Below are 13,074 nucleotides of genomic sequence, written 5' to 3'. Positions count from 1 at the left end.
ACACGCGTTGCACGGACATATATCACGTTCGTCTGAATAAGCCCTAATGCTGCTGTAATAAGGAGCTAACTACACAGTTGACAATACTAATAAAACTTTGTTTTATTAAGCTCTGCATGACTGTCAATGCATTAAAAAAGAAACTGGGACTGATTAGCAGAGAAAAATGTCACCCATCCCCATACATTGACACATTAACAAAATGTAATAACATGTGGAAGACTATAACATACATAAATATATATATATATATAATATATTTATAAAAGAAATATGTAGACTCCTGTATTCCAAGCACTACACAAACAAATAACATATTGTCCTTTTTATACATAGATTTACCTTTAGGAGCCTTGTGTGGAGCAAGAGAGTATATGCAGCCTCCGTGTAGTTCTCAGAGTCCAAGTGGAAGTCTCTAAGCTTGTATAGGTATCTTGAAAAGTTAATAAAGGAAACATTTAGGGAGCATAAGCTCACATAATATCTGTATATATCTGTTCCTCATATAGATGTCTCATTGTATCTATCTCTACATTCCCACAATTTTGTCAACACTACAGGTGAATGTATTCACTATGTTGCATATATAGCTGACATCATTGCATTTTGCCGTAATACTTCAAAATAAAATAAAAACTGAAATTCTTATATATGTATTCTATTTTGTAGTCACCACATACATTATTGACAAAAAACAATACTTGAAACACATGAAACAAATATTGAAACACATGACATTTATACTTAAACTTGCATTTATCTCGAAGACAGTAAGGCCCTATGCATACGACCATAATTTTGATCCACAATTATGGATCTGTAATTGCAGATCAAAGTACGGATCCATTTATTTATATTGCCCAAAGACACCTTCCCGTATATTTAGCATCCGCAAAAAACAGGACACGTCCTATTTTTATATTTTCCGGACCATGCCCCTATCATTTATAATGGGAGCACGGCCCGCAAATGCGGATGACTGTCCGCGACTGCATGATTACAACTACGGCCGTGTGCAGGAGGCCTAACATACTTTTTGTTTTTTACAAAAATGTTGCAAATAAAATTTCAATTTCATTAACTCGCTGTGTCGGTTGTGTAATCATAGGTAGCAAAAGGTTATTTATTGATAAGTTTATTTCTCTCTGGTAAATGATAGCCTATCAAAATTATATGAAATATTATTGTAAAATATTCATTCTTATGAAAATACTAATTTAATTACTCTTGAAAAAATGGATGTGAAACCTACCAAGAAAAATCCACAAAATTAAATAATAAATAGAGCATAGCTGAATTTTCGTGACAAAACAATCTGATAAAATGTAAGCAATAAACGTCAGATCATTTTTCTATAAGCATTGCAAAATTGTATTATTTTCTTGTGCTTTCCAAATGGCTAGGTGAAATTTCAGTACAGTGCTGTAAAATTTTAGCAAAATAAAAAATACAGCATTTGCAAAAGTGAAGTACTATTAAATAGTGTGCCAGACAAACTATCATTGGCAGGAAATCTGCCAAAAATGTGCCATATACAGTGAGAGATCCCAGATACTACAATCTGACACTTTGTCAGGCTTTATGGTTTTGTAAGGTTGTAATAGCAGTTAGTAATGACATATGATATTTTTTCACACATTGGATTAGCTTACTTAATCCAATTTTATCAATAAAAGTTCTACAAGCTAAGCTATAATTATATATATCCGCCTTCCAGCAGTATTTTGCCGTTTACATATAGGATAAATCAACATCACAAATTGAACACTTCTCACATATCTTGTACAGCCTGCATTATAGTCAATTTATAATTCCACATTCTTCAGAGCTGAAAGAGAACTTTCTCTCTTTATCACTAACATTGTCGTAATAGTCATAATACATATGGATTGTATCCACAGTGGTGGTTTTGGTGCCAATCACAAATATACAATGGTTGCCGCAATTTTGAATCCATTACAACTGGAATGATTCAGTAAAAAAGGCATATGGTCTGCCAAGTATCATCTCCTCATATTTGGTACAGACAGGAAAATAACACAAGATTGTCAACGGTGGTTGAATTCTGTTTGGGGAGGTTTGCAGTGAGAAGAGATGGCGTTGGACAGACCTTTTTACCATGAGAGATTCACACTCCTAAGCAAACTCAAAGGTTTATTCTCCCTAATATTTTTAAATAACATAAATTACTATGTTTCTTAAAATGCAGCGTTCTTGATACAGACACAAAAAATAGAAAGGTTACGGGTGCTCTTTAACCCCTTAACGACCCAGCCATTTTTTGCTTTTACGTTTTTGTTTTTCACTCCCCGCCTTCCAAGAGCCATAACTTTTTTATTTTTTCATGAATAGAGCGGTGTGAGGGCTTATTATTTGCAGGAGGAGCTGTAATTTCTATTGGCCATTTAAAGTACCATAAAATGTACTGGGAGGCGGAAAAAAAAATCTTTGTGGGGTTAAATTGGAAATAAACTAAATTCCTCCATTGTCTTTTGGGTTTTGTTTTTACGACTTTCACTGTGAGGTAAAAACGATAACTTAACTTTATTCTGCATCTCAATACGATTACGATGATACCAAATTGATATAGTTTTTTTTTATATTTTACTACTTTTACAAAGAAAAAACAATTTGTTAAAAAAAAGACTGTTTAACCACATTCTGAGAGTCATAACTTTTTTATTTTTCTGTCAATTGAGAGGTGTGAGTGCTTATGGTTTGTGGGATGAGCTATAGGTTTTATTGGTACCATTTTTTGATCACTCTTTATTACATTTTTTTAGTGCTAAGGTAACCAAAAAAACAAAGATTCGGGTGTTTTCAATTTAATATCGGTGAGTCCATACAACGAAACTCCCCTGACTCACACTAACTGTCTTTACTATCTGTGAGTGCTGTGCACAGAGTCTCAAGTTTATTTCTATGAGATGCTGCTTCTCACTGTCTCCCCTGCATCCTGCTTGTAAGAGAAATCTATCACAAACAGGAGGAAAATAAGACAGGCTAAAGCTGCATTATAAAATACACTGAGACTCTGCAGTGCGAGGACAGAAGTTTTATGTCCCTGATCACTTGCACTTGGATAGGACAGAGATCAGAGCAAGTGCAGTGTGATGATACTCCGGCCCATTTTCCACTGCAAAGCCAGAGGCATGATGAGAAATTTAGGAGCCAAGATGGCAGACAACCTATATATGGCACATCAACTAAAACAGGTATACACAAGGAATACACAAGAGTCTCTACAGTATTCTTTAAAAATAGTCTATGTTGCACTATATACTGTGGGCAAAAAAAATAAAATTACTTGAGTGCTTCTTTAAATCTCACAGCATTGCTTATTAGCTTCATGATTGCTCTGATCATCCAATGTTTGATGTAGATTATTATGATCACAAGTCTAATATTACAGCATAAGGACATTATCATATAATAATCTTACCTGATGTACATTGCTTCCCGATTTATATCTTTGTAAAAGTTCTGTAGAAAAAATAGTTATTGCTTTAAAACCGTTGCATGAAATAACATATTGGTAGACATTTCTTTTCTTATAATACCAAATAAGAAATTGCACAAGATTGCGTTTACACTGGCCAATTATTACTACAATTCACTTGCTTCTTATCATAATAATAAATGCCCTTTCGTAAATGAAGAAAAAGATCAGCAATAATATGATTGTTTAACGTTTATCTTGTCGTTATCAGGACATGATCAGTAAATGTAAAAACTGTGATTTAGAAAGTCATTCTGTGTTACGAGGCCTAGATGAATTACATGTCAGGTTATAAGGAGCAGAGTGGGAGTAAATGTATTATGCAATTCTGTATATAGAAATTTATTTTGGGATGTTGAATATGTGCCATTCACACAAGTCTAATGTTGGCAAACGGGTGACCTGACATTGGTTAACTAAATGACCTTCAAGCAGTGGCGTATCTATAGTGGTCGCAGTGGTCACAATTGTGACCGGGCCCTGAAGCCAGGGGGGGGCTCGCAGCCCCCCGCACCACATCAATGAAAAGTTACTATAGTAACAGGGCCTATGTAATAAACTACACAGGCCCCCCTTACTATAGTAACTGACAGTACTTACCTTCCTCGTTCCAGAGCGCCGTGGAGGGCCTGACGTCACTGCGCTGTGCACGGCGCATGACGCCACAACGCTATGCGCTGCGCACAACATCCCGACCCTGGATGGAATCAGGACCTCTGCTGCGGCCGAAGAGGAGGGTAAGTTTAATGCCACTGTCTGCTGTAGCTGATAGGTCAGGGTCTGACTCCCGGGACCTTGTGGTAGGCTTAGATACTGGGTCCATCAAACCATATCACACATACACATGGGCCCTGTATCTAAGCCTACCATATGTGTTAGGCTATGTTCACATCACCGTTGCCCTTCCGTTGAGGGGTTTCATCTGAGGTTTCCGTCGGGTAACCCCTCAGCGGAAAGACAAGCTGAAATCTCAGCTTCCGTTTCCCTCACCATTGATCTCAATGGTGATGGAAACGTTGCTAAAGCTGAGGTTTCAGTTTGCCTTTCCGTTGAGGGGTTACCCAACGGAAACCTCTGATGAAACCCCTCAACAGAAGGGCAGCGGTGATGTGAACAGGCCCTTACTAATGTTTTTTTTTTGTGTTTGTCTTTTTTTACAGGTTCGTTCATTGGACTACGTCGGATTCGAGGACAACTTCGATGATGGCTTTTTTTTATTATTAATAAAATGGTTAACGAGGGTTGTGTGGTTTTTTTTATTTCAATAAACAAATTTTTTCTATGTCTTTGTATTTTTTAAACTTTATTACTACTTTAAACTTCATTACTACCGCCATAGTAGCGGCCACTGACTGATTCACAGCATCCATTACTAAGACGGGGTTTAATGTTAGCCGTGAACAGGCTAACGCTAACCCCCCTTATTACCCCGGTACCCACCCCCACTAGGGGTATCGGGAAAAGTCGGGTACGATTCAGTACCCGACCATCTGTAGTGATGGTCGGGCACTGGGGCGGCCGCAGGCTGGTATTATTAGGCTGGAAAAGGCCAAACACGGTAGCCCTTCGCAAATTGGGAATGCTAGGCTGCTGCTGTCTTGTATCTGGCTGGATATAAAAAAAAAATAGGACCCCACGTCATTTTTTAAAAATAAATAAATAAATAAATAATTGGAAAGAACGATGGGTTTCCCGATTTTTATAACCAGCCAAATACAACATAGCAGCAGCAGGCTAGCATTACCAGGGTGGGAAAGGCCACTGTTTTTGGTCTTTCCCAGCCTAATAATACCAGCTTGCGGCCGTGCCAGTGCCCCTACAGATGGTCGGTTACTGTATCGTACACGGCTCTTCCCGGTACCCCTTGTGGCGGTGGGTACCGAGGAAATAATGGGGGTTAGTGTTAGCCTCTTCAAGTCTAACATTAAGCGCCGCCTTAGTAATGGACGTTGTCAATCAGCCAACAGCAATTACTAAGGTGGTAGTAATAAAGTTTAGAGAAATACAAAGATATAGAAAAATATTTTATTTAAATAAGAATCCCACACAGAACCCTCATTATCCATTTTATTGAGAATAAATACAATGCCGTTATCGAAATAGTCCTCTAATCCGACATAGTCCAACAATCAAACTTGTAAAAAAACACACACACAAAAATAGTAGCACATAAAAAAGCAAAACAATTCTTATACTTATCTTTCCCGGGTCCAGCGCTGGTGCCGCAGTGTCAGCGAGCTGGGCCCTATATCTAATCCTATCATGTGTGACACTGTCTGCTGAGCTACTGTATCTAATCCAATCATATTTGATAACATCTGCTAAGCCCCTGTAACTAATCCTATCCATAGCTATAGGATTGTAGTGCTATAGATATGCTGTCTCCTATATACACATATACATACAAGCACACACATTTTTTTGGGGGGTATATGTATTGGGGCTATTTCTCCTGACATTTCAAGACCTTAGCGACACCCCTGACTGCTAGTGCTGCATCGTTGGCTCACTTAAAAGACCCAGCGATGCAGGTGAGAGCTGCGGTCCGTCAGCCCTGAGAAGTTTGGGGGGGCCCAAGAAGAACCTTTGCATCAGGGCCCAGGAGTCTTTAGCTACGACCCTGCCTTCGGGACACTGACTGTGCTACTGATAACCTGCTGGCTGTTTTCTTCCACAAAAAGGACTAAATGCTAAATGTACCACGTATATACCAGGGGCTGATAATAAATATTCCACTGACTTTTAGATATTGAACGCTAATATTACCACTGATCACTAGGTAGGAGAAGCTGAATGCACCACTGACCTCAAGTTCCTTAGACACTAAGTTTATCTGTGACCAACATGGCAGGTCACTGCTCGTATTTAATCTCTGCGCAATTAAAGCTGACTACAGTTGCAAGAAAAAGTAAGTGAACCCTTATAATTACCTGGATTTCGCCGTTGATTACTAATACAATGTGATCTGATTGTTATCTAAGTCACAATTATAGACAAAGACAACTTAAGTAAACTAATAACAGACAAATAGTTCTACTGTTGATTCCTTTTATTGAGCACATTGTGTAAACATCCGAAGTGCAGAGAGACAAAGTATATGAACCCTTAAATTCATTAACCAGTGTATCCCTCTTTTTATCGCAGTCACCGGCACCAAATGCTTCCTGTAGTTGCAAATAAGATTTGCACAAGGTTGAGGATACATTTTGGATCATTACTCCCAGCAAAAGGTGTCTCAGTTTATCAGTATTTCTGGGGTGCCTTGTGTATACAGCCCTCTACAGGTCATGACACAGCATCTCAATAGGGTCAGGACTCTGACTTGTCCATTCCAAAACACAAATATTTTTTTTCAAACATTCTTTATTTGATTTACTTGTGTGCTTTTGTCATTGTTATGTTGCAACATCCAACGCCTCTCCAGCTTTAAATCATGGACTTTTTCTTATTTTCTTCTGTAAAATGTTTTGATACACCTTTGAAATAATTGTTCCCTCAATGATTGCAAGGCGGCCAGGACCTGAGGCAGCAAAGCAGCCCCAAACCATGATGCTCCCTTCACCATGCTTTATAGCTGGGATGAGGTTTTTCTGTTGGTGTGCAGTGTTCTTTTTCCACCAAACATAGCGTTGTGTTTTTGTGCTGAAAAGCTCCACTTTTGTCTCACTTGTCCAAATAACATTTGCCCAGAAGAATTGTGGAACATCCGTGTGCTCTCGGGCAAACTTGATATGGGCCGTAATGTTTTTTTTTTTTTAATGCAGTGGCTTCCTTCATGATGTCCTTCATGAGTCCGTAATTGTGGACACATGATCGAAGGTTGTAGAGTCTTCAGAAGGTCTTTTGCTGTAACCATTAGATTATTTCTTACCTCTTTTGGGATTGCCCTTTGTTCTCTTGGAGTGATCTTATCAGGATGCCCACTCCTAGGGAGAGTTGCAACTATCCTGAATTTTCTCCATTTGTAGACCATATGTCTAACCATGGCTTATTTTACAAACAAGTCTTTAGCAATGCTTTTGTAGCCTTTTCCAGCTTCATGCATCTCTATAACATGTCTGCTGAAAGTTGTTTGCCTCAAGACATGGTTCACACTAACCAATCTTTGACAGTAACCCAGCTTTGTGTGCCTTTATTTAATGGACAAGACAGCTGTGAAACCCACACTTCAAAAATTATCTCCTTAATTTAACCACTTTTTGCAAATTAGCTCTTCAAGAAGTCATTAAAAGAGAGATTCACTTACTTTTTCTATCTGCACTATGGATGTTTAATTAAAGAGAACCTGTCATGTCTCCAGAAATGTTAATCCCTTCCCCTTGATTTCAGTCCCTCAGTTTCTTTGCAACAAGCCTCTATTCCCCCTGCATTCTGCCCGTTTATGTCAGAGGCTGATATACTCATTTATTAACAAATGACAACCTGACGGTCATCACCACCCAGGATCAATGGGCGTAAACCTAAACCGCTCTGTCAAGAGTGGCTGAGATTCACGCTCTGTTGACAACTGGTATGGTTGACAATGCAGGTACGACAGGTCTTAGATGGGCATAGAGTTTCCAAGATTAATACAATGGGAAATTAAAAATAAGTAAGACATTACATTTTGTTTCCAAAACTCTCTTTATTCCTTCTCCATTAACTTTAGCTACCTAGTGGCAGAGTATCAGGAAGCAACATGTGAATTTATGTTAACACAACTCTTTAAGCACAGCAGTAATCCTTAATTTAATGTTCTGCACTGAACTCCACTGTCTCTCTCAGCCTTGAAAACACATTTCACAGTTCCTTCTTCCCTTTGAATGTTATATGTTTATTCATGAGAGCTTGTTAATCTTTCAGGCTTACTTAAAAAATAATACCACTCACCAATAAGTTGACTGTGCAGCTCATCCGGTTGTCTTTGCACTCATCAGTCACCACTGCTCTGTAATCCAGTAACCTCTCCAACAGGCCTTTTATCAGAGTCACAAAGCTTTCCACCACCTTAAAGATGTAAGGATGGTTGGTAGAATAATCCAGCAATCTGAAGGAACATAGCAAAAGATCCCAAGCAAGAAAATGAACAGATTTTTTTTTTTTTAGCTGAGGCTATACAAGTCTCATTTATCACAGACAAGTTTTTATTATGCTTTTCATTTTAATAGCCTTTGCTTATAAAACCAAATTGTGCTTCTCTTTTATTCCAGCCAATTTAGTGCACAGATGTCTGTAACACACCTACCATTGCCAGTTCATTAACAAACACACAAATCTGTGATATTTTATTAAGGGGACTTAAAGAGGCTCTGTCACCACATTATAAGTGCCCTATCTCCTACATAATGTGATCGGCGCTGTAATGTAGATAACAGTAGTGGTTTTTATTTTGAAAAACGATCAATTTTGAGCAAGTTATGCACAATTTTAGATTTATGCTAATTGATAGCAGGCATTTACGTGTGAAAAAACAGACTGTTTTCAAGAGAAAACAGCTGCCTCGTTTCACACGTAAATGCTCCTCCTCGTATTATGCGAGGCGTGACGCTCGTAAATCTTCAGCTGCTCTTCATTGAGTTCAATGAAGAACGGCTCAAATTACGTTGCAAAGAAGTGTCCTGCACTTCTTTGCCGAGGCAGTCAATTTACGCGTCGTCGTTTGACAGCTGTCAAACGACGATGTGTAAATTACAGGTCGTCTGCACAGTACGTCGGCAAACCCATTCAAATGAATGGGCAGATGTTTGCCGACGTATTGTAGCCCTATTTTCAGACGTAAAACGAGGCATAATACGCCTCGTTTACGTCTGAATATAGGTCGTGTGAACCCAGCCTAATAGGAAACTGGGCGTGTTTTTAATTGTTTACCAACTGGGCGTTGTGGAGAGAAGTGTATGATGCTGATTGGTCACTGATTGGTTAGCGTCATACACTTCTCTTCACAATGCCCAGTTGGTAAAAAAGTAAAAACACGCCCAGTTTTCTATTAAGAAACTAATTAGCATAAATCTAAAATTGTGCATAACTTGCTCAAAATTGATCGTCTTTCAAAATAAAAAAACACTGCTGTTATCTACATTACAACGCCGATCAGATTATGTAGGAGATAGAGCATTTATAATGTGGTGATAGAGCCTCTTTGAATGGCTTTTTCCACAGTCATAAAACATTAGATTCTACATGTATCCCTTCAACTTTTACAAAATGCATATCAATTACTTTCTGGCCATTGGTTGATATTATCGGGCTGTCTGATTTATTTTTGTTGCACAACATTGTTTCCCTGTGCTCTTTGCCATTGGTAAATTCGATTTACAATACTCCATCCATCATAGAAAAAAGCAATGCATTTAGTGATAGTTACAGGTGCCACAGGAAAACCAATAAAGTGTGAACTCATACATTTAATTAAAAAAATGTTATATTCCTTTAAATGTCATAACAACTTTATTTCTTCGAAATTATTAAGTACTAATCATGAACTTCAAATAAATCAGATTTAAACTCGTAGATTCAATATATGGGCAAAGGCTCAGCCAAAATCTGATCTCAATGCAACAGAGCTCTGCATAACAGATTCCAACAGGGGGGAAATAAATGTAATGTCTAATAAACCCTTGGAGACAGAAAATGTTTGTTACTTCATTTTCGTTTTTCCATCATTGCATTCCAAGGGCTGCAACATTTTTAATTTTTCCATTAACATTGCCATATGAGGGCTTGTTTTTTTTTTTTGGTACAAGTTGTAGTTTTTAATGATACCATGTAACATACCATTTAATATACTGGGAAAAATAAATACAATTCTTTGTGGGGTGAAATGGGGAAAAAAAAACAGGTCAACACAATTACGGTGATACCAAATTAATATAGTTTTTTTCATTATGTAGAATTTTTACATTAAAAAAAAAGCTGTTAAAAAATAAAATTTGGCCTACGCCGTTCACCCGGCAGCTTAATTAATGTAATATTTTACTAGTTCAGACACTTTTACAATTCTTTTTTTTAATAGATATTATTGAACTTACTTTTTACTTTTTTTTAGTCCCCCAAGAGGACTTTACCATGTGATAATTAGTAGGGCACTGATGGCCGACCTGGAGGTCTTCAATAGGCCTCTGACTGCCATGGCAACCGATCTGCACGCCGCAATTTTGACACATGGGGCAATCGGGGGACAGATGGAGTCTTCTCTCTCTTTCTAACCGCTCAGATGCCATGGTGGCTATTGACCACGTCATCTGAGGGGTTAAATGGTCGGGATCGGAGTTCTCTGATCCTAGCCATTGCAGGCGAGTCCCAACTGTTTCAAACAGCTGGAATCCGCTGCGTATGTTGCGGGCTCAGATTCTGAACTCACGCCATCTTGGGGTAGCAAAATGTATTAAATGCATATAATCTTTAGTTTAATTTAGTCAATAAAAGTCACCAAATATAAAGTATTTACTAATTAGTTTCCATTAGGAACGATGCCTAATCGCCCGAACATAGAAGCGGTCACGTGATCCTGGAAGGTTAAGGGTATGTTCACACGGCTTATTTTAAGGCGTATTTCAGAGCATAAAATGCTCGTATTACGCTGCAAAAGGCACTTGAAATCCGGCTGCAGTTTTCCACTGCTTACAATGGAAAATACGCTGTGTAGTTCATATGAGGTGTATTTTTACACTGCTGAATTAAAAAAACACCATGTAAAAATACGCCTTGTAAAAACAAGTAGCGACGTTACTTTTTGAAGCGTTTTATAGGCTACTTCCTGAATTAAGAGGCTGATTTCTCTTGAAATCAGACACAAACTTTTCTGCCTTAAACATATGCCATTTGAACATCGCTAATATTTTCTCAGGAAGCTGCGACATGTCATTGCAGGGAGCTGCCTCCCCGTCCTGTATGTATCGGTATAGGAGAAAGGGGCCTGTAGTCTCATCACATCAATGGTCATGTGGGGGAAAGGGGCTTGACGGCATACTACAGCAATAACAATTCTGGAGCATCTTTTATCAGAACTTGCCATTCCTCTTGTCAAAAGAGCGTGTCCCTATACACTGACACTGCCCAACCAGTGCTGACAGTGTTAAGACTGTGTAGGGACACACCCTGTTGGCAAATGGAATGGTGATGCCAGTTGTCAATTTATTCATACATTTCAAGGGGAATAACAGAAAACTGGCACAACGTAGAGTACTAAGAAAAGGTGGTCAGAATTGTTATTTGATGGGGAATATAAGTATTTACTTATACATCCATGTCAGGACAGCTGGCAGGTCTGTTTTTAAAAAAAGGCTGAAAGGTTGTCACAACACCCCCTCTGTGAGGCCCTATTCACATCACGCTATTCACCTCCGTTTGGTGTATACGCTGAGAAAAGCTTCCAAAATATGATTCCAATAGAGGGCTGCAAAGTATTCCCCTGTATGGTATACAGTGGGATACGTAGCCCACAGGGTCCCATTGTAAGTAAGTGTACAATGCACAGTAATCTTTTTTTTACTGTATACATTTGTATGGAATAGCATAGTCTACTAAGTTTTTTCATATGTTTTTTTTGCGGTATAATGACATATACTGGTTTGACAGAGGCCAAAAGGATACATTTGTGACTTCCATCGGGTGAATGCAGCCTATGGGTACTGTGAGACAGTGACAGGAAAAGTGGTAGAGGATTGCTATATTTCCAAAAGATTCCTCTCATATGTGTACTAGGCTCCAGGAAGTAACTGTCTCATAAAGGAAAATGGATGAGATAAAAGGAATCCAGGAAAAGCTGAGTATCCTTAGCAAGGAGTAGTTTGTTCAGGCCTGGATTTCTATGGGATGATAGGCAGGTTGGTAGTGGGGCCTATAATTCCCTTCCTGGCCAGTACCGTTTTTTCTTTGCAGTTCAGGTGTTGTAGTTCAGCTCATCATGGACAGGGCCGACCTTAGGTGTATGTGACCTGTGCGATTGCACAGGGCGCATCACTCCAGCATGGTGAAGTGGGCGCTGCGCTGGCTCCTTTCCTCTGCTTGTGTTTCAGAAGCGCCCGGGCCCGTCGACTCAGGAGCTGCCTTTCCGCCTGGGTTCTTCTTCTCTCAGTGGTGTCGCTAACACTGGCAGCCTCTGTGGCTGCAACAGCGGTAGTGACGCCACATTTAATAGTATATGCATCCTTAGGACACAGATACTATTGAACACTATAGCAGGGCAAGGAGGTATCTCCCTGCTCTTCTATCTACTAGCGCCACTGTAGCTCCCTGAAGGAGCGGAATCCCCCTGTGCCTGGACAGACTGTTTGATGTCTTTGTCCATATATGGAGAGTGACATCAGCGGCAACTCCTGAAGCGGAATCCCCGTCCACAGCGTTGGTCGCCGGTGATTCGACTCCAGGAGAAGCACCTGACGTCACTGTCCATAAATGGACAGCGACATCAAGCGCTCTGTCCGGGAGTGGAATCCCCAGCCCCAGGGGGATTCCGCTCCTTCAAGGATCTATAGTGGCGCTATATACAGGAAGGGGGGCTGCTTTCTACAAGGGGGCTGTCTGGGACTACCTACAAGGTGGTGTCTGGGACCACCTACAAGGGGGCTGTGTGGCACTACCTACAAGGGGGCTCT

The 13,074-nt window shown here is 39.5% G+C and overlaps 1 protein-coding gene across 1 annotated transcript in view; it reads right to left on the bottom strand.

Moving 5' to 3' along the window:
• Nucleotides 1–13,074, bottom strand: part of DOCK2 (dedicator of cytokinesis 2) — a 963,684-nt gene that overhangs the window by 169,542 nt on the left and 781,068 nt on the right. Inside the window, exons 35-37 of the mRNA XM_075859372.1 lie at nt 8,369–8,525; nt 3,443–3,483; nt 343–433 (exon numbers count right to left, since the gene is read on the bottom strand). Of these exons, the coding sequence (XP_075715487.1) occupies nt 343–433; nt 3,443–3,483; nt 8,369–8,525 (289 nt within the window). The remainder of the gene's footprint in view (nt 1–342; nt 434–3,442; nt 3,484–8,368; nt 8,526–13,074) is intronic.

This window comes from Rhinoderma darwinii, chromosome 3 (assembly GCF_050947455.1).
Source record: "Rhinoderma darwinii isolate aRhiDar2 chromosome 3, aRhiDar2.hap1, whole genome shotgun sequence".
Classification (NCBI taxonomy): Eukaryota; Metazoa; Chordata; class Amphibia; order Anura; family Rhinodermatidae; genus Rhinoderma; species Rhinoderma darwinii.
This window is presented reverse-complemented; position numbering and strand designations above follow the sequence as displayed.